This window comes from Tinamus guttatus, unplaced genomic scaffold (assembly GCF_059628265.1).
Source record: "Tinamus guttatus ecotype Peru unplaced genomic scaffold, ASM5962826v1 Tinamus_guttatus_pri_ptg000172l, whole genome shotgun sequence".
Lineage (NCBI taxonomy): Eukaryota > Metazoa > Chordata > Aves > Tinamiformes > Tinamidae > Tinamus > Tinamus guttatus.
This window is the reverse complement of record NW_028288706.1, coordinates 3,702,383-3,723,606: the sequence shown is the minus strand read 5'-3', so window position 1 is coordinate 3,723,606 and position 21,224 is coordinate 3,702,383. Positions and strand designations below refer to the sequence as shown.

The window sequence follows — 21,224 nt, the reverse complement described above, 5'->3', positions numbered from 1 at the left end:
TAAAGCATCAGGTTACTTGCCTGTCCTCAAAGAAATATGGATCATGTTGTGCAGCTTTTGCTGTTGCTGAAGCTCGTTATATAGACCAACTCCATCTAACTGTGTTGTCAGTCACTTGTCTTCTGATATGAGAGAATTCACTCCTTTTCAAACCTGCTTCAAAGGTTTATGTCAGCTTCTGTCTTGAGCAGTAGTGCTGTCACAGGAGTTGAACCTTGTTCTTTCCTGGCTCCTGAGGTAGTTGTGAGGGTTCAGTGCCCTTCCTGACAAAGTACAAAAGAAAGAAGCATTTTAATGACAATGTGCCTCAGAAGTGTTTAGTTGCTGTAGCCAGCTGGGTAGATCCACAGCAGATAGGAGAACCTTGGGTAGATCTCAGGACATACGGCAAGATCATCTTGAATTGTTTCTTCAATCTTGCCCGCAAAGAGTACTTTATCATTTTTTTCAGTGCCAGCTTTTGCAGGGGCCTTTTGGAACAGTGGATAGATAAAAGGATGTCAAGTGGTTTCCCTTGCATGTCTTCCAAGAACAGTAGGTTACAGTTCAGCTATACTGATTTGCCATTGGCTTGGGAGGAGGCTAGTCCTTCTTCTCTTGTTCTGCTTCACTCCTGCAGTCTGTCCCTTGGAGCTGTAACTGCAAGTCCGTTTAGCTGCGTGTCCCTGTGCAGAGCTGGGTGAGAGCACGTTTTCCCTGGGGATTTGCTCTTGTGCACAGATGTGTTACAGCCTCTCTCTGCTTCTCTCATGTCTTCAGAGAGCTCTTTGAATGCTTAACTTCGAAGGAAAATAATAATACCTATGTATAGTAATACCTGCTACAGCTCCCTCCAATCCCTGCTGAGACCTCCAACTCCTCACTCCAACCTCTGCAATACAACATTGATTAAGGCATTGGTTTAGATACTGTGATTTGAGACTACCACATCTGCTTGTTCTACCCTGTGGTACTCTGTACTGTGGTACCTGGCACATGCCAGCTGTGCTTACTGTAGGTCTTGCTCTGGAAATAGGGCTGTCCTATCACCTGATGTGCTGTTACAATCACAGATGACAAAGTTGAGTACCCGACCTAGCAGCAGGTAATTTTTTGGAAATGACATGCCAGGGCAGAGCCACTACCTTTTTTGGGGCCAATCCTCTTTAATATCTTTATTGATCTGGATGAGCGGGTTGATTCCACCCTCAGCAAGATGCCTCAGCTTGTGACAGTGCTCAAAGCCACCATCTCTGAACAACTGCATGATGCAATGACAAACTTGATGCATATGTGTATAATGCATATTGCAATGAACACTACAGCTGCACAATTTCTTCCTACTGTCTTTTCTGTTCTATGTAGGTGACTACAGTGATCAAACCATTGCTCTGTGGAATACGTACACTTACGAACTCATATCATCAACTCACATCTCGGAGCCAGTCCATGATGTGGCTTTTAATCCTCTTTCACATGGAGAACTGGCCTGTGTGGGGAGGGGAGCAGTGACATTTTGGCTGTTGGAGCAGCGGGGAACTGACGTCAACCTCAAGGTAAATCTCATTTGTTTAAATATTCATGTTCAGCCTCTCTGACTTCCTTTTTCAGCCCCCTTGGTGAGCGAGATGGAAGCTCTGCCACCACAAGGCTTTGTGAGAGTTGGTTTCTCTTAGTAAAATGATGCTGACTGACTGTGACTGGCTCTTGATTGCATTTGATGCAATAACTAAATTGCGTGTGGGAGGGTGATTCTTTTTTCCTGTAGCTAAAACACAGCTTTCTCTTTGACTCTTTTATTTTGTGTGACTTTGGCAGGTTCATCAGGCCCCTGTCCCTGATGCATTAGGAGTGGTGGAACTGACCTCACTGTGCTATGGTGCCGACCCTCTTCTTTACAGTGGGACCAATACAGGCCAGATCTGCGTGTGGGACACAGAGACTAATCACTGCTTCATGACATGGGAGGCTGATGAAGGCGAGATCGGTGAGTGCAGATGCCCCAGGCATCCGTCAGGATTGTATTAAGTTTCACAGAAACTCATGGGAAAAGATCATCTGTGAGCATGCAGGCTTTAGACTTCAGCTGTGTCCCTGTCTTTGGAAAACTTTGTTGCTCTGTCAGATGCAAGAGTAGGTGGCAGTGAATCTGTGACCCAGGTTTCCTTGTCAGAGCTGAGTTCAACCCTAATCTATAAAGAAAATCTATACAGACATATGAAAACATAAAGGCATATATAGACATAAAGGCATATATAGACATAAATCTTTAAAGACACTGGGTATTGGGTGCAGTTCCCAGCTGTGGTGGAACCACACTGCCCACCTCAAGTGAATCAGTGGCCGAGCTGGCAGCAGCAGACGCCAGGCGATGGCCGTGAGCCGCGTGGTTATTCCTGGGTGCTCTTTGTTCCCTCGTGTCCCTCAGGTGTGCTGGTGTGCCGGCACAACAGGCTGGCCAGCGGCAGCAACACGAAACGCATCCGTCTGTGGGCGGTGGCGGCCGTGGAGGAGCTGAGGCTGAAAGGTTCTGGCGCCAGGTAGGAGCCTCGTGGCCGCAGGGTCTTTGCTGTGCTGCTCACACACACCTCGCTGCGCTCCCGAGGGAGGTTCTTCCCCTTGGCTGGCTGCCCCCTGCTTCTGACCAAGAGGTGGCTTTTCACACTCTGATGTCAGCTCTGAATGCAACCATGCTTTGTGTCTTACCTTTCATTCTTTGCTTTTCCTCTCCTTCCCATGACTACTGATTCATTTGGTCTGGATCTTTTTATGAATTTTGACAGAAAGAGCTGGACTCTCTTGGTCCCAGGAATAGAGTTTAATATTTCTGGTACTTAGCAATATGTAGGAACTTCTTTTAAGAGAATCAATTAAAACATAGGGCTTTTGTTTTCTCTCTTGTAATGTTGCATCCCTTGTTCTCTTTCTCTTTCCTATAAAATATAGTTTCTGTGCAAGTGTAACAGTAGCAACTGTTCTCTGTACAGAGGTCCCTCACTGAATTATCTATCTGCAAACACATCACAGGAGGTAACAGAAAACTGCTAGGGCCAGTCTTTAAAGAGGACAGTGACTGTCTGTTCCAACAGCTGAGCCAGCCTTTCTTGGACCCTCCTTTCCTCCAGGTCTAGCTCCGTCCTACTAGAACATGAGATGACCCTCGATGGGACAATAGTCAGCGCAGCCTTTGATGACTCTCTGGAAATGGGAATTGTGGGCACCACCACAGGAACACTGTGGTACATCAACTGGGCAGAGAGCACGAGCATCCGGCTGATCAGCGGACACAAGAACAAGGTTAGATGGTCTGTGAAGGAGGAGCTTTGTCCTGCAAAGGAGCATACGTTTTGTGTGCTCCCTGTGCTCAAAGGCCATGCTCAAAGCATGCATGTGCCGCAGAAATGTTTACTGGACTGGCCACGAGAAGGGATTCATGGAGCTGCAGGGCTTGCTAATGTGGACAGGGCACTGAAAGAAGCCTCCTTGTGCTCCTCCTTGAGATAACGGAGGAGTCAGACATGAAGAAATCTGGGCTCATCCACTTTAGCCTTAGTTGTTTAACTGCCTTAGCCTGTTAATAACCGTGTCTTTCTGTCCGAGTGATGTAAAATGATAGTTTAGTGAGCACTGACTAATGGATGCATCCTGGAAGCAATCTTGCTTATTAGCTAGACATCTGTATTAGATAGAGTCTTTGCCTAAAACATAAGCTGGTTGAAGAGTGACCATTTCGAATGCTGCTGTTGCTTTGGACAATCTTTAGGCTCCACAAGAAAGTTTTTAAATGCTAGAAGAGAGAATATTTAGCTTAAACCCATGTCACAGAGCACCTGATCCTACCTTTGTGGTTTGGTTTACCTATTTCCTTTACAAATCCAATTATAAGTCCCAAATTTAAGCAAAAAAGAAAACAATTCACCTTTCTTAATGTCTATGACTTGTCTGTTGTTTCCTCTGATAAGAGTCCTGAGGCATGAGAGGGGCAGAGGACAGACGAGCTCTAAACTGTGGCATTTGTAAGGGCCCTTTCTTCCATCTCTGATACTACTGCAGGTGAACGAAGTGTCCTTCAGTCCTGATGAGACTCACTGTGCCACTTGTGGTGAAGATGGCAGCGTGAGGATTTGGTCGCTGGACAGCATGGAGCTGGTGGTACAGTTTCAAGTGCTGAACCAGGTAATCCTTGGTGCATTGGTCTTTTTGTCTAGAAAGCAGGTGCTATCCACTGTTGGGATTACAAGGGCTTCTGCATCCTCACAGGTTAGGTTGAAGTTGTAAGGAATACTTGCAGGTGGAGCTGTGCTGTGATGGGCACAGCTCTGCTGTCTTGTGTCCTCAGGTCTCTACTCTTACTCCTTTGCAGAGCTGCCAGTGTCTGGCCTGGAAGCCTCAGCCCATTGGCACCGGGCTTGCTGAGAGCCAGCACGTGGTAGCAGGGTACAGCGATGGCACCATCCGTGTGTTCAGCATTTCCCGGACAGAGATGGAGCTCAAAATGCAGCCGCATGCTGTTGCGCTGACAGCAGTTGCCTACTCCACGGACGGTGAGGTTGCACTCCGCTGTCGCAACAGCAAGGAGGCTTCGGCTGTGCTGCGGTCACCTGGGCACAGGCCAGGCTTCCAGCAGCTCTGTGGACTGGCGGCCTGCCCAAAAACCTGGGGCTGGGGAGAGCTGGAGAGCTCATATCAATGACCTGCAGTAGATCCTCAGCTGAATGTTTGGTAGATGGGAGATGGCAGGTGCATTGGCCATGGTACAGCTAAGGGGTTTGAATACAACATACATTCCTTTGTGTCCTCCTACTGATAACCTACATCAGCTCTTCTTCAGATGAGGTGTTTGGATGGGTGTCTCTGAGACAGCTTATCTCACCCAGTTGCTGAACCAGCTGTTTCCAGCTTTTCACAGTTGTTTGGGAACACTGTGGAATGATCTTGGATATTTTTCTACGGGGTTTTTCATCTCCCTCAAGAAGTGACCCATTTTGTCTTCTTCTCCGGTCACAGGAGAAATTGTTTTATCGGGGGGCAAGGATGGACTTGTGGCTGTCAGCAACTCTCGCACGGGAATGACCGTTCGCATCCTCGCTGACCACAAAGGCTCCCCCATCACTGTCATACAGTGCACGAGGAAGCAGGTGAGACTTCACCCTCTCTGCCCTGCTGTTCTGCTGCAGCAAATCTCCTGTATGTCACCGCACAGCCACAGGAAGGAGCTGCAACATGGCAGGGCTGGTCACTGAGCAAGCTTTGTTGTCCCCCTCTTCGTCGTTGGGTCCCCAGCACCTCCAATAACTTTTGTTGGGTTGCTCTAGGGTTATTTTCAGTGGAGCAAAGTTGCGTTGCAGGTGTAATCCTCAGCAAGTCTGTGCCTCGTAACTGTTGCAGACACTGCACACAGATGTGACATGTGCTGGTACATGGATGCTGGAGCACTTGCCCCACAGGCTCTGCCACAGGCACTGCTTTGGAGCAGCCTGGGATGTGAGGATTCAAAGTGGGCAAATAGCCTGCCCTTGAGAAAGGCCTTGCCAAGGTCTGTGTGCTGCTGTCAGCAGCAGCCTTGCCTCGTGTGTGGAACTGTGTGTGTGGTCCCTGCTGTGTAGCTAGGAATCCAGGGCTGTACAACAGCATGATGTTTTTAGCATTTCCTTTGACTTTCTCTTCATAGAGTATCTCTTTTACTTTGCACGATTTTTGAGACAAGAATAATTTTGCCTAAGTTTTTAGGCTTTAAAAACATCCATGTTTGCAAGGCTGTTTTCCCTGGTAATTCTAGGCTTGCTTCATCCTCCTCAGTTTTAGATGAAGGACATTCTTAGGGCAAACACAATAACTTCAAGCACTGCGCTAGGAGGACATGCAGATGCAGAGAGTGTCCTAGAGGAGAGATCCAGATCGTTCGGGCCCAGCACTTGCTCCTCCTCCAGCAGCCTCTTCTGGCAGAGGGTGTCAGCCCAGATCACAGTGCTGGTTTTGGTACCAGCAGCTGCCTTGTCTTGCTGTGCAAGGACATCCCCATGGGACAAGGCAATTGCCTAGCCTATTTCATTGAGTCTAACGAGAGACTTTAAGGACTGTCAGGTGAGAGAATCTAGTAGATTAATCCTCCCTAACTCTAGATTAGATAATCTCTACTATGTAAGGTCTGCATTCTCGTATTTTTTTCCTATGCCAGTCTGTTCTTGTTGGCAGCTTTCTTTTAAAGTGTTCGTATTGCAGGAGTGGTAATGTCGCTTTTTTCCTCTGTAGTACTATGATTTTGGGGTGGAAGGCAGTGAACTGTGGCTGGCCACGAGCTCAGACCGCCGGGTCAGTGTCTGGGCCTCCGACTGGCTGAAGGATAAATGTGAGCTCCTGGACTGGCTCAGCTTCCCTGCTCCTGCAGTCCCCGAGGTGAGGAGACACTCTGGCTTGTGTGCACTCACATCACGAGCCCTGTGCAATCCCTTGGCCCCTTTAGCCCCTCTCCCTATCTGTGAGTGGGATAAAAGGCCCCCATCAAAACACATAGTAAATTGTCTGTTCAACCTACTGCATCTTAAACTTATCTTCCAAATCTGAAGGGGGGAGGTTTCAAGGTTGTGGTTTCATACTGCTTTAGTGACCACAGCTGCCTGGATGCAAGTGAAATACCCAGGTGAGTGTTGCCGTGGGAGAAGAAGGCCACACAAGTTGGGTGTTTTGTGTTTGGATGGCCAGCTGCCAACATGCAGGTCACACCAGTGCTGCTGATCCCTTTCAGGATGAAAAATTCTCCTTGGGGCCCTATCAAGGAGAGCGGAGGCTGTTACAGCTGAGCAGGGCAGGTATAAAGAGCAAACATGCTTAGGAAAGTGAACTTCATTAGTTCTGCTGCTCACGGGAAAGTTGCTAATATGCCTTCTAGGGCATAGATTTGCAGTGTGAATTGTGGCAATGCCTTTGTAAGCACGAGGAGTCAAGAACTGCATTTGCAAAGAGCTGATACACCTGTTCTGTGCAAAGCAGAGCATGAGCACAGAAGAGTGACCTAATTATGAGCATGCTGCTAACTTCAGCACCCCCAAACAGCATGAATATTCTGAGCCAGGAGCCCGGTGAATTGAGAAGGTTAATAGAGCCACATATGCCTATGTTATCTCTAAGGGCCTGTGATGGTTTGCAGGCCACTTCAGCTCCAAACTATGTGTGAGATTTGGGATGGTAGGACAACAGTTAGGAAGTGGAGGAGGGTCTGTGCTGCATAGGACATGAAGACAGCCTCAGCTACATGTGATTTTTTCATGTAAAAGGATGCTGGGTCTTTACGGAGGAAGCAGCAGCAGCACCTCTGCCTGCTGCTTCCTGGGCCCTAGCACTGCCAAGGCCAATACAGGAACTGGGGTCTGTTTGCTCCCAGAACACCTTTCTGGGAAGGATTGATCGTATGTTCAGTTCTGTAGATCTTCTGTGCCCTGTTTGCTTATGCTCATGCCCATCCACAACCCATTCCCACCTTAAGCCCATGTAGGAATAATGCTTTGGTGAAAATCCAGCCTGCTGAACCCTTGTACTTCCTGCTCCTACAGCAGCTGACAATAAAGAGACTTGCCTTATGTTCCCATGACTGTACATGTTTGCTCCTTGCATCTTTGCAGTGAGCATGTATTAGATCACAAAATGAGAGGGAGGAAGCAGACTCCATCATATTAATACCCCTACTATCCTGGTGCACCCACGGCTCCCCTTTTGGCCCTCACGCCACCCCCAGACGAGGCATGGCTGGAGAAGCTCGCCTTATTTGTGTTGCTTTTGGTTTCCCCTCCCAGGGCCTCAGCAGCCTCCCTCCGAGCCTGGCAGCATTCTGCCCTTGGGAACACGGCACTCTGGTCTACGTTGGCTTTGGGCTGCAGAAGGAAGCCTTGTTTTACAGTCTGCGCAAGAAGCAGGTACTTGTGCCCTCCCTGTGCCATCCGCTGCCCTTTCAGCGCCCGCGGGTTTGCGTCTGCTGAGGAGTCGACCTCAGCTCGCGATGAGCAACGTGCAGCGGGTGGTGAGGCAGCGCTGCCTTGTCTCGACCTAGGAAACCTGCAGGCCAAACCAGGGTGCTTTGCAGGCTTTCTGCCCTGGAAGAGGGGTGGCTCTAGGGAGCAAGGTGCCCTCTTGATGCATGTCCTATATAGGTGGCACCCCCACACGCTGAGCAGGGCCTCGAAGCAAGTAGTACCAGTAAAAGAGAGTATAAAGGTGGGAGGTAGGCTCAGCCCAGCAGCTGGTCAGTGCAGCAACTTTTCTCTTCCAAAACTCTGAAGCTGCCCCAGGTAAGCAGTGAAGAGCAAGAGTGTCTGCACCCATCTGGAGCTGCTTGTCCCCAATGCTGCCCTCCTGCTTTCTATGCTGATGGTGGGAGGCTTTTGCTTTCAGAAGCACTACCAGTCTCTAAACTGAGTCTCCTCTGGAAAATCAATGCCTTGGGCAGGGGTCTGAGCTCTGAGCAATGCTGCGCATCTGTCAGCTGTCCCTTTGAGGGGAGCCCTTTGCCTTCCTGAAGGCTGTGACTTAAGCAGCTCTGTTCTGCTGCCTGCTCATTTCTGAGCTGCTGGTGTTTCTCTTGCTGGAGTGCAGGTGGTTGAGAAGATCTCCTTGCCGTACTTTGCCATGTCGCTGAGCCTGTGTCCTGCAGCGCACTTTCTAGCCGTTGGCTTTGGCGGTAAGTACTGGAGGGTGCCACAGGCTCTGGCCTGGCAGCCCGTCCCCCAGTTACTCCGATACACAGCAGGGAGCTGCCGCCCTGGGCTCTGCCACCTCCCTGACCAGCCGTTCCCTCCTGCTCCTGCTGTGAGGAGCTCTCCCCATCCGTCAGCTTATCCCAGTGCGGGTCAGTCTCCCCATCCCTCAGCTTATCCCAGGGTTGGTCAGAATGTGGGATGAACCCTGTGCGCTCACAGGGTGGCGATTATCAGCAAGGGGAGCTAAACAGGAACGCAGGGCCGAGGAGAGGTCTCACTTTTACCCCGGGGTGAAAGGCAGCCCCTGCTTCCACAGCAGGCTCCGTGCTTGGGCACCCGGACCCAGGGCGAGGGCTTGAGCCCGTTTGGGAGGAGCGGGTGTGCGCACTGGGGGGCAGCGGGGCTCGTGCTGACGCTGCCCTTCTCCCCGCAGAGCGGCTCGTGCGGCTGCAGCGCGGCGCGGCGGGGCCGCCCCATGACTACGCCGGGCACCACGACGCCGTGCACCTGTGCCGTTTCACGCCGTCCGGCCGCCGCCTCTTCACGGCCGCCTACAACGAGCTGCTCGTGTGGGAGAGGCCGCGCGCGGAGGGGCGCCGGGTCCGCGGCGGGCAATAAAGAGCGGAGCGGAGCTGCGCACGGCGGTGCTGCGCCCTGCTGGGGCCGCCGGGGGGCGCGCGCGCGCGGGGGCCGCCGTGCCCGCGCCGGGGCCGCTCTGCCCGCGCCGCTCGCTGCTGCGGCCGGAAGCGGCGGCGGCGCCGGAGCGGCGGCGGCGGCGGCCGCCATGAAGCGGGACGTGCGGATCCTGCTCGTGGGGGAGGGTAAGCGGCGGGGGGGCGGGCGCGGGCCGCCGCCGCGGGCCGGTCCGAGCGGAGCCGAGCCGAGCCCGCGCTCTGTTCGCAGCCCAGGTGGGGAAGACGTCGCTCATCATGGCGCTGGTGGGCGAGGAGTTCCCCGAGGAGGTGAGTGCGGGGCTTCGCCCGCCGCCGAGCCCCGCGCGCCCCTTCCCCGCGGCCTGCGCGGCGCCCCCGGGGGCACGCGGGCCCGGCGGCTCCGCGGCCGCGGCGGGGCCCTCTCGCGGTCGGCCCGCGCGCGCAGAAGCGGCCCGGGCACGTCGGCCCGCGCCGGCTGCCTCGCCGGGCCCTGGGCCCCGGGCTTTTCCGCTGCCCGCGGCTGGGCAGAGCTCCCGCCTCGGTCGCAAACTGCGGCCACGGCTCCCTCGGGCTCCATGTGAGCAGGGTCCCGGCGGGGCTGCGCCGCAGCCTCCCCGGTTGCCACTGCCGCCGCTTTGATGCCGCAGTCTGTTCGGAGGGACCGAGAGTGACGCGTGGCCTGCGGTTCGTCCCTGGCCAGGCACCTCTTGCTGCCTGCCTGGCCTCGAGCTGCGTGGTTGGATGGGGGCCGCTTGCTTTGCAGGTGCCTGCCCGTGCCGAGGAGATCACGATCCCCGCCGACGTCACCCCCGAGAAAGTCCCCACGCACATAGTGGACTATTCGGGTAGGGACCTCATTCTCCCAGCCTTGCTTCTCCCCTTCCTTGGCACTCCTGCGGTAAAGCTGGGGCCAATGGTCTGCCCAGTGCAAGGGGCAGAGTTCGACAGTTGGTGACAGCTCTCTTCCCCTTCCAGAAGCAGAGCAGACGGAGGATGAGCTGCAGGAGGAGATTGCCAAGGTGAGCGGGGCTGGACAAGGTGCTCGGGACAAGCCTGGGGCCCTGCTCTGGTGCCTGTAGCCCCACAGTTTGTGAGCCACACAAGGCTGATCTCCGTTAGCCGCCCAGAGATGTGCAGCAGTTGGTTATCTGCAGTTTAATACTATCAGCATGACTGGTGGTTTGCTTAATCCGCTGCTGTCTTGTAAGCTGTCGTGCGTGGCTTGTCCCAGCCCTCTGGGCGGCCTCTAGAAGAGCAGTGAGGAGAGCTCGCTGCTTTCCAGGGAGTACAAGGGGCTGCTGAGCATGGGAAGTGCTTTCATCTTTAGGGTGGATTGTCTGGAGAGAGCAGTGGTGGCTGGGCGAGACCCCAGCCTGAGGCCCTGTGCCTGTCCCACGAGGCAGCAGCACAGGGTGGTTGGTTTGAGTGCCCGAGGAGAGCGGGCTGGGGGCGCCGGGGCTCCCACTCCCCTCGCTGTGAGCAGCTGGGGAGGAATCCGGCGGGCTGGAGGGAACGGCCCCTGCTGCTGTTCTGCGCTCCGGGCTCGGCCTCGGCTGCGTACGGGGGAAGGCGTCTGACACGGGGGATAAAGCGGGTGCTCCCCTGCGTGTCTCGTGTGAGCAAGGCCCTTTAAGCCCTGCACCTCGGGGAGCGAGTGGCCAGGGATGTGGCTTAGAGAACAGGGGAGTCCTGCTCCCTCCACCCAGACAGCACGAGTACAGGGGCTTAAAGCGGCTGCAGGAAATCTGCCTAAACCCTCGTGTATTCGCAGGATTAGCACTAAACTCTCTTCTGAAAGGGCCAGTGATTCCTCTTGTCCGCTTCAGATAAAGCTTTGGTGTCAGCGCTGTCTGAAGAGGGCCAGGGAGCGGAAGGCAGCGGCTGCAGGCCCAGGATGGAGCGCGGGCAGTCAGAGCCGCCGTGCGTGGTGGATGGGGAAGTCCGGGAGCAGCAGGGAAGGAGGGGAAGGAGTTGTTGTTGCTGCACTGAGCTAAGGCAGAGAGGGGTTCCCAGCGCCGAGCCGCTGTCCCGGTGAGGTGGCTCCCCGCGGCCGCTGCTCCGCAGGCTGCGCAGTGCGGGGTGGGCCGTGCTCGCTGCCAAGAGCGGGGCAGGGCCTGACACCGAGGAGCGACTCTGCCTCGAGCAGCGTGTTGCAGAGCCTGGCTTGGTGGCTCTTGCTGCCTGGGAGCTCTGCCCTGTGCCTTGGGACTGAGCTGCTCTCCATGCTGCTGCATCCCTTCCTTTTTGTCTGTCTTTAAGCAGCTACATGTGTGTCCTCTTCTTTGGAGGCGCTTGATCCCCAGCGGATGGGGCAGTGGAATTGCCACCCACAGTCCGCTTTGAGAAGATAAACACCCATGTCGGTCAGAGCAGGAGTGCTGCAAGGGAGGACTTGAGCACTGGCACGGGGCAGTGGGTCCTTAGCAAACCCTTCTGGTGTCTCGGGGCCTGCAGGCAGCGCGCGTGAACACGCTGCTGTGTGTGGGGGTTGCAGCTGCTGCAGGGCTGCCAGGACCCTCCCTTCCCGTCCTCTTCGCCTTCTCTCTTGCAGGCTAACGTGGTGTGCGTGGTGTACGATGTCACCAAGGAGGCCACGATCGAGAAGGTAACAGCTCTTCCATGGGCGTCCTGCCCAGCCCCACTCCGCGCCCGCATCGGTGCCGCACCAGAGGGAGGGGGCTGCCAGCAGCGGGTCCTTCCCCACCCTGGGCTTTGCGTGGATGCTGGCCAGCCCTGTGGGGATTCTGCCTGGGAGCGGGGAGTGCCAGGGAGCAGATGGCTGCAGGGCCCTGCTGGCTGCCACGGTGCCCGTGCCACGCGCTGGGAGCTGCTGCTCCCATGCCAGGCTCTTCTGACAGGGCTCTCGCTGTGCTTGTCTTTCAGATCCGCACCAAGTGGATCCCCATGGTGAACGGGGGACTTGAGAAGGGCTCCAGGTACCACGGCCTGTGTGGTCTGGGGGTGCAGAACTGGGCGATTCCAGAGGCTGCAGGTTCCCCCATCACCTTCCTCTCGCACGGAGGTTGTTCAAACTGGATTTGCAGTTTGTGGCTAAACCACTTGTAGCAGCGGAACGTGGAGGCTCTTCTAGCTGCGACAGGAGGGTCAGCAGAGAAGGCCCCTTCCCCCTGCACCTCTTGGCAGGCAGGCGGGGAGAGGAGGTGCCAAGGGAGTACAGAAGGGCCGAAGCTGCAATCTGTGCGTGGATGGTTTAAGCAGAAGGCTGCTGTGCTAGATTAAAGGCTCCCAAGCATATTGTTGCTGGGTGAAAGCATAAGCAGGATCAGGCAGTCTGCTTCTCCAGATGGGTGCTCCCAGCCGTGGGAGGCAGGAAAGCTGCTCTGGACTTCGCGGAGGAGGGTTGGGCTCCCCAGCGTGTGGCCCAGGACTGTGTGTGGCCAGGACAGGCCAAGGCTTAGAGAGGGGTGGCCTCACTCACAATCTCTGATATCCCCTGTCTCCTTCCCAGGATCCCCATTATTTTAGTGGGAAACAAGTCTGACTTGCAAGCGGGGAGTTCCATGGATGTCATCTTGCCCATCATGAACCAGTTTTCGGAGATTGAGACTTGCGTGGAGGTGAGGGAACCAGAGGGTTTCTGCAAAGCCTTCCTGAGGGATAGGAGCACTTGTCTGGTGTGAGCTGGGAGCAGCCTTCATGCTTGCAGTGATCTGTGCTGCTGATCCTCTGTAGAAGCAACTTACCCAGGTCTGGAGGGGATATTCTGTGCTTTAGATTGTCCTTTGTCTTCCCTGTAGGAAGCAGGTTTTGCTTTCTGCTCACCCCTTCATTTGAGCTGGTAACTGGTGTTGGAGCCCACGTGCAGCTCTTGTTGGCTCCTGGGACTGCGATTTGGGCAGAGCAGAGCTGGGGTCCGAGTAGGAGGTTTCCCTTTTGTTTTTTCCTGGTGACGGGCAGCTTCCTAGTGAGTGCTTTGATGTGTTACGTGTGTGACTCGGGAACCTTGAAGCATCCTCTTGTGGTCCCTGCTCTTCCCTCTGCCTCTTGTCACCAGCCTGATGCCTGCACCCTAGTCACAGGACTTTCTCATCCCTTTATGTCCTCAGTGCTCTGCCAAGAACCTCAAGAACATCTCTGAGCTCTTCTACTACGCCCAGAAAGCTGTGCTGCACCCCACTGCCCTGCTGTATGACCCAGAGGAGAAGCAGGTAAGAGGTGCTGCCTGGAGCCCCTGTTTAACCCTGCTCCCTCACAGTCACTGGCAGGACTCCCCTTCCTGCTGTGCCTGCAGGATAGCAGTGCTCTGATCTGTGCCATGCCTCTGGGTGACAGAAAGAGGGCATGAGGGGCCTGGTGGTGTCTTAGCAGTTAGTGCTTCTACTCCAGGCATACGTCCCCTCTTAGATGTGGTCAAGGGTGCAGGTTCCTGCCTGTGACCGAGGCCGACCATCCTGCTGTTACAATAACCTGTCCTGCCGTGGCTGCAGTACCTGAGCCAGCTCTGTGTTGAGCTTTGAGGAGGGTGAAGGGTTTGAGCCCAGCTGCCAAGAACAGCGGGGAAGCAGTGCCCCGGGGGGAACCAGCAGGGAAGAAAATGCCTGGCTCCCTGTGCCAAGTGCAGCCAGGTGAATGTATCCAGGCTACAGGGAGACTTGTGAAATCCAAGGACACGCTGAGGTGGAAGTCTTTGTGCTCCAGACTATGTGACAATCATGGTGAGAAAGGTCAGGGAGAAACCTTGCCCAAGGACCATCCTACCTTCTGACTCCCAGCTCCAAGTAGCAGCAATACTGGCCTTGCTGGACCATGTTCCCAGAGCAGTGCAGGAAGAGGCTCTCTGCATGGGGATTCAGGAGGGAATGACCCTGAATGAAGGTGGTGCCATGTTGTCATCTTGGTTGATCCCTTACAGCTGAGGCCTGCGTGTGCACGAGCACTGACCCGGATTTTCAACCTCTCGGACCAGGATAACAACCAGATCCTTAGCGATGATGAACTCAACTACTTCCAGGTAGGGCTGGTTTGCTCTGTAATGGGAGGAACAGGAGACTGGAGATGCTGAGAGAGTCTTGCTGTGTTGGGAGAATGAGGAACAGGGGCTGGGTAGGATCTAAGGCAGCAATGCCCAAGATGGGTGGATTTTCCCTCCTAAGAAGGTCCTTTCTCCCATTGTCCGGGGAGAAGTGTGCGAGTGAGGCAGAGGCCTGTGCTGTCTGTGTGCTGTGCTTATGATGAACTTACTTTTTGGTGAGGTAGAAGTCCTGCTTTGGAAACCCCCTGGCACCCCAGGCCCTCGAGGATGTGAAGATGGTTGTGTGGAAGAACACCACGGATGGAGTGCAGGACAACGGCCTCACACTGAATGGTAATGGCACAGGGGCTCCGTGCCCTTTTCAGGCAAGGAATAGAGGGATCCATCTGTGTCAGCAGGGGCTCTTGTGCTTGCACTCGGTCTCTTTGCTCTCTCTCAAAGCCTAGTTCAGAGTCCCTCCTGTTGTGGCTGCTCAGAGCCATCCACTGAAGCCTCCTGTTATCCTAGGGGAATGGTGGTCCTGGAGGTGGATTCCTGAGGCTGAGTCCCTGATCTCTCCTGCAGGTTTCCTCTTCCTCAACACACTCTTCATCCAGCGGGGCCGGCATGAGACCACGTGGACCATCCTCCGGCACTTTGGGTATGACGATGAGCTGGAGCTGACAGATGACTATCTCCACCCGCCGTAAGTATCCTGCTGTAGCATGGGACACCCCCGTGTGTGTCACCCTCATAATATGTGACTTAGGACTTTGCTAGATCCTTTCTGCCTCCTGGGGTCTGCTGCTTTCCTCAGCTGGCTCTGCAACCTGCCTCGATGTGGGTTCCAAGTGCATGGGCAGGTCCATGATCCTCACCTTCCCTGTGGGTAGGAGCTGATCCACGGCATTGACAGTAGTGGCCTTTGTGCTGTTGGCTGTGCTCCTGGCTCTGGCGTAGGTGGGAATGAAGACATGTCCCTGACTTCCCCTGACATTAGCAAGAGGGTTTTGAAGGCTCTTCTGTCTGTGTCTGAGCTGAGCTGTCTAGAGCAGTAAGTTGACAGCCTAGCCCTCCCGGCTGGCTCTACAGCTGCTGTCTCCTCTCTGCTCCCTGCCATCCCCAGAGGTGCTGATCTGACAGTAACGAGAGGGTTCAGCCTGCGAGCTGCTTCATCCCCTCCTCGCTAGACAGCAGGGCTACTGGGGAGACAACGGGGCCTGTGCTGGTGGTAAGCACCAGGATTAGTGCCATGCCCTTGGGGAGCCTGCCCTGAGCAGAAGGCAGAGCCAGAGCCATGCTGCTTGCCCTGCCACTCAGGCAGTGGGGATGTGCTGAGGAGACTCCACTGTCTGTCAAGGCCTTCTCAAAATGTGGGGCCTGTGTCAGGAAAAGGCCAGGCTAGAAACAATCACGGGCCTTGAGCAGGAAGGAGTGGGGAGCTCTGTGCTCTGGGTGAAACATGGCATTATTGAGGACCCAGTCACACTTTTGCCCTCTGCTCAGGGCTTGAAGACAAGAGGTGTTGGCAGCCTGAGGGCCCCATGGGGCTGTGCAGACAGTCTGCTCACTGCAATCTCTTCTGGCAGGTTCCACCTGCCCCCGGGCTGCTCCACGGAGCTGAACCACTTGGGCTACCAGTTCCTGCAGCGGCTCTTTGAGAAGCACGACAAGGTGGGCTGCGTGCTTGGGTGGGAAGGGGGTGCTGCCTGCTGGGCCTGCACCTTTGGGCATAGTGATTCTCCCGTCTGTCCTTGTGCTGCCTGATGTGGGTACAGATGTGGAACCAGAAAAAGGCTTTTGGCCATCACAGCAAGCACTCCCTTCACAACCTCTTGCTGAGGCTTGAGGACACGTTCACTGCAAGCTGTGTATAGGGACAGCACAGCAGCTGTGCCTCTGACTGCAGCAGCCTGTCAAGGGCACAGGACTGTGGCCACTACTGGCAGCCAGGAAGGTGCAGGTCTTCAGAGGCTTTGAGCTGCTGGGCCTGAGTTAACATCAAATTGGCGTGTGCCCTGCATGGTGCCTGGGCACAGCATGCTGAGTAGCAGGGGAGAGCAGGCAGAGCTACTGGCCTGCAGCCATGGGGCACGTGCAAGCCACGCTCCCTGTGGAGTGGAGTGCCAGGCCTGGAGAGAGGGAGAGAGAGGACTGATTTCTGCCCTGCTCTGGTTTTTCTGGAGGGTGAGAGGAAGGTGTGTTAGGTCTGTGTGCAGCTGGGGTACATGGCTGCTGGGAGCTGCAGCAATGAGGAGTCAGCGTGCCTGTGTGCTTCGATGCAGGCAGAGCCTTGCATGCAGTTACCTGGGCACTGGAGGCACCAGTGCCGTGGCAGCCTCGGCTCCTTCCCTGCTGCCCCAAGCCCTTGTCATCCTGTGGCACAGAAGATCAGGCTGGACCAGAGAAGGCTGCCATGTGGCGGCTGCCCCCAGGGAAGCCGGGAATAGCAGGTCAGGCTGTGGACTGAGTGAGAACAGGTCTTTCCTGCTAACAGGGCTGGCACTGGGTACAGCCGTAGTCACAAAACAGAAAGACCCCCGGCGTAGCCTGCCCCTGGCACAGTGATGGAGGTGTCCCTGCAGCTCAGGCTCTCTGCACTGAGTCCCATAGACGTTTCTGTGTGCTCAGAAAGCTCTGGCCTTGCTTGTTATTGGTTTCTGCTGCTCAGTGTGTCCCTGTACCACTCTACAGCACTGTTCAAGGTGGCTCTAGTTGTGCTCAAGATCCTTTCTGGATCATGACGATACTTGCTGTTTCTGTAGGGAGATGCTAGTGCACATGTAGGCTTTGTTGTGCCTTGGTTGCTGACTCCACTTTGTTTTGCAGGACCAGGATGGAGCCCTCTCGCACACAGAGCTGCAGAACTTCTTCAGCGTCTTCCCCTGCGTGCCCTGGGGCCCCGAGCTCTACAACACGGTATGCACCACTGATAAAGGCCTGCTTTCCCTGCATGGATTCCTCTGCCAGTGGACGTAAGCTCAGTCCCTCTCCCCTGCCTTTACTCCACTTCGTTTAGCACTTACTGACCTTGTCGGCTTCCCTTGATTGCTGGTTCTCTGTCTACAGGCTCATAGCTTACCTGGATGTGCAGCAGTGCTTGGAATGCCTGGGCTACCTGGGCTACCCCATCCTCTCAGAGCAGGACTCCCAGACACAAGCCCTCACAGGTAACAGCAGCGCCCTCCCTTCCTGGCGCAACTTTGCAGCCTTCCTTCCGCTCACCCGACCTCTTTCCTCCTAGTAACCCGGGAGAAGAGGCTTGACCTGGAGAAGGGTCAGACCCAGCGAAACGTCTTCCTGTGCAAGGTGCTGGGAGCCAAGGGCGCAGGCAAGTCCGCCTTCCTGCAGGCCTTCCTCGGCAGGAGCCTCGCGGTGAGTGGCTGCTCCCCTCTCCCGTGGCGGGCGCCCCGGCCTGGCACCCTCTGCCCAGCGGAGCAGGAGGCCAAGCTACGAGGCCGTCCCGTGATAGGCCACGTTCCAACGTCCTAGGATCCCAGCTTGGTACAGCCTACAAAACTGGTGACACCTGCTGGCATCACTACTGTGCCCTTAAATCTGGGAAGGGCAGCTGGCCACCTCCCTCCATCCTGTTTGCCCAGGGGATCCAGAGGGTTGTGCCTTTCCCAGGCAGCAGTGTCTTCCCTGTTCTCTCCACCAAGGTGATGCTGTTTTTTCCTGCATCTTGCAGATGGCCCTGTGGCTCTTGGCTGAGACTTGATGGCCTCCAGGGACAGGGGCCCTCTCCTTGGAGGCTTGGGGCACTGTGAAACGTTTTCCCTTCCCCGAGCACGGTTCTTCTCTGCTGACTGAGATAGTGTTTTCATTGATGGCAGGCCCAGAGGGAGAACCGAGGAGAGCCGTCCCTCTATGCGATCAACACCGTGCAGGTCAACGGCCAGGAAAAATACCTCATTGTGAGTGCGGGAGAGGAGGGCATCGCTGTTGTCCCTGCCTGCGAGCAGAGGGTCGCAGCAGGGTTGGCTCTGTCCCTGCCTATTGCAGCTGGGCTACCGGCAGCCCTGGGCTGGATGTGCCTGCGGCTGTGTTCGCACTGGCACAGTCTGTGTCCTGCTGTGCGAGACAGCCCGATGTCCTTGGCGTGGTGTTTTGCCACATCCCCCTTCCCTTCCTGCTGCAGCTGTACGAGGTCAGTGCTGACACACAGTTCTCGAAGCCATCGGACGCGGCCTGTGACGTGGCCTGCTTGATCTATGACCCGAGTGACCCCCAGTCCTTCAGCTACTGTGCCAGTATTTATAAGGTAATTAGCAAGGCTCCTGCGAGGGATAGTCCTTGTGTGGCAGCCCTGCACCCCGCAGGAGGGTCTCTGGTGCCTTGGGGAAGGCCGTGGCGTGGGAGCTGAGACTGCAGAGCCTCTCGGTGAGAGCGTCTCTGCTAGCCAAGTTACCACTCTTGGTGTGTCCCAGCCTGCGTGTCCAGGGCTCCCTCTGATTCCTCCTTCCCTGGAGGCGAGCGGGCAGCGGCCAATGCCTCCCCCCTCCATGGGCCTTCTACCTGTCTCTGCAGCAACACTACATGGACAGCCAGATCCCCTGCGTCTTCGTGGCCTCCAAGACAGACCTGCCAGAAGCTGCTCAGCAGCCCGGGCTCTCCCCCACGGAGTTCTGCTACAAGCACTGCCTCCCACCACCCTTCCTCTTCTCCTGCCACAGCCAAGGCCCGCCCGGCACCGCCGTCTACACCAAGCTGGCCACGGCCGCCACCTTCCCGTTAGTATCCTGCTGCTCAAGGGGGTGCTCAACCGGGAGCGGAGCATGGGGAGAAGGGCTGGGCCTCAGCTCTGCCACTTTTTCACCCTGTTTTTGTCTTGGTTTCTGTTTAGCTTTCCCTGTCATCCACTTAGAGGAGTAATTGAAACAAAAGAAGGCCAATTCTCCCCTGCTCAGAGGAGGCAGAAGGGAACAGGCTCCTTTCTGTGCTGTGTGTCTCTGGCAGATTTATTAGATAAGCTCCTGTGGTTGGATTTTTACTTTTGAAGGCTGAGATTAAAAAATAAACACTGAAGGGGAGTAACCAGCCCAGTTTGGTAAGGCTTGCAGAAGGGAGGAGGTAGTTATTTTCTCCTAAGTGGATGTGACTGATAAAGAGGTCAGTGAAGCAGGACCTCAGCTCACACAGCCTTCCCTTCGGGAAGGAGCCACGCTTGGAAGGAGGATGGTGCAGTGGTGAGGTCACAGGCAGGGATGGGGACAGCTCCTTGGGGGAGCCCTGTGACAGGAGGGAGCTGTAAACAGGATCGGAGCAGGGCTGGGGGCAGAGCGCTCCTGGAAAGAATGGGTGGGTGCGCTGGAAGACAGGATGGGATTAGTAACGAGTGGTTTTCCCTTTAGCTTCTTTTCAATAAACAACTTTATTTTTAGAGCTGACACTTTTTTTTCCTCTGCAGTATTAAAATTTAAATATTCTTAATATATCTTAGGATATGTGGTATAAATAAATAACAGCGTAATGGAGGACCAGGGATTGGCTGCTCTCCCCCGATTTAGTGGAGAATGAATAATGGATTTGTCTTTCCTCCTTGGAGAGGAGCACGTTGATGCAGGATAGCACGTGTGTAGGGAGGGGATGTGTACGCGTAGGGACGGCTGCTCCTCTCCCTTTGCTGGCCTTGGGTCCCTCTTGGGGGCAGTGCCAGCTTGCCCAGCCCTGCGAGCCAGCACCGCTGCCTGTATCTGCCTCTGGGCCTTTGGATGTTTGGAGATGTAAATGCAGCTTGACCTAGAAAGGAGCGTAAATACCCCCCTGCTTGTACTAATTATTTAGATGTTGCTGTGCTCTTTTGAGGCCTCGGGGGGACGGAGCCCCTATTTGTTCCGCCAGTGGCTGAGGAGCCATCGCTTGCCTTGATGATGATGGTGATGATGATGATGATGCTGGCTGGCGGGTGCCCGCCTTGAGGCTCCCTGGGCTGCATGGCCTGGAGCTGCGCTTGCCCCCCCGTGCTGCAGAGTCCCCCAGCCCTGTGCTGCTGCTTGGGGTGCTCCTTGCCCAGCCAGGGGCGCACGGGCTCAGCGCGGCGCCGCGGCCGCAGCCCTCACTGCTCTCCTCTCTCCTTGCAGCCACTTGAACGCCCTGGAGCTGGGAGCCGCCTCCTTCTGGCTCCGCGTGGCCCTGGGGGCCACGGTGACCGCCCTGCTCGGGTTCACGCTGTACCGCCTGCTGGCCAAGAACAAGTGAGGACTGCTCTGCACCCCGGCCTCCCCGTGCCACCAGCCTCCCCTCCCAGCGCCGCCCCCACAGGGCTCCTGCCTTGAGCTGCTCCCTGCTGGAACACCCTCCTCCCCCGGCCTCGCCGGCAGCACCAGCGATCCCAGAGCTCTCGGCAGCGGGACAGAGCCGGGCAGGCACTTCCCGGGCACCAGCCAGTGTGGTCCTGCCGGCCCCTGCACCTCCTCCCTCGCGTGGCTCCTGTACCTGCCCCTGGCAGGGGGGCCAGGCATGTTCTGCCAGGGGCCCAGTTTCATGGGGTGTCAGAGATCACCCCCATCTTTTATTCTGATTATTTTTTAATGCTTGTTTTTTATGCTCAGATGTGTTTTGATATGTCAGGCACATCTTTTCCCCACGGAGCTGTGCTGGACCCAGTTGGTGTCCTCAATTCTACGGGAGATAATATATATGTGTGTGTGTATATATATATTTATATATATCTACGCATTCACGGCAGCTGTGGCATTGAGGTCATGCTGCTGCACAAGAGCTGCTGGAGGGGCTAAGAGCCCTTGTCCCGGAGGCCGTTTCTCCATCAGGAGTCCCCCCGTCCCTCTGCCAGCAGGGCAGGGCTGGGGCCTTTCCTTGTCCAGCCCCCTGCCCTTTGGGATTCCTTGGCTCCTGCCCCCTCCCCCTGTCGTGGGGGGATGCTGTGTCCCCCCCCTGCAAGGGGATCAAGTGCTACCACGAGCAGTC

The 21,224-nt window shown here is 55.7% G+C and overlaps 2 protein-coding genes across 2 annotated transcripts in view; both read left to right on the top strand.

Moving 5' to 3' along the window:
• Positions 1-9,287, top strand: part of WDR90 (WD repeat domain 90) — a 34,438-nt gene extending 25,151 nt beyond the window's left edge. The window contains exons 33-43 of the mRNA XM_088523230.1: positions 1,345-1,535; positions 1,798-1,966; positions 2,408-2,519; positions 3,105-3,276; positions 4,033-4,155; positions 4,343-4,523; positions 4,987-5,117; positions 6,232-6,375; positions 7,770-7,889; positions 8,566-8,650; positions 9,103-9,287. Coding sequence (XP_088379356.1) covers positions 1,345-1,535; positions 1,798-1,966; positions 2,408-2,519; positions 3,105-3,276; positions 4,033-4,155; positions 4,343-4,523; positions 4,987-5,117; positions 6,232-6,375; positions 7,770-7,889; positions 8,566-8,650; positions 9,103-9,287 — 1,613 coding nt within the window. The remainder of the gene's footprint in view (positions 1-1,344; positions 1,536-1,797; positions 1,967-2,407; positions 2,520-3,104; positions 3,277-4,032; positions 4,156-4,342; positions 4,524-4,986; positions 5,118-6,231; positions 6,376-7,769; positions 7,890-8,565; positions 8,651-9,102) is intronic.
• A 151-nt stretch (positions 9,288-9,438) lies between these two features.
• On the top strand, positions 9,439-20,532 carry RHOT2 (ras homolog family member T2). The gene is made up of 19 exons (XM_088523075.1): positions 9,439-9,490; positions 9,573-9,631; positions 10,086-10,167; positions 10,298-10,341; positions 11,874-11,927; positions 12,206-12,258; positions 12,792-12,900; positions 13,390-13,491; positions 14,196-14,294; positions 14,540-14,648; positions 14,880-15,000; positions 15,884-15,968; positions 17,124-17,269; positions 17,364-17,464; positions 17,539-17,669; positions 18,131-18,211; positions 18,436-18,558; positions 18,825-19,027; positions 20,378-20,532. Exons 1-19 carry the CDS (start codon positions 9,454-9,456, stop codon positions 20,493-20,495), a joined length of 1,857 nt encoding a protein of 618 aa, XP_088379201.1. The 5' UTR covers positions 9,439-9,453; the 3' UTR covers positions 20,496-20,532.
• The last annotated feature ends 692 nt before the right edge of the window (positions 20,533-21,224 follow it).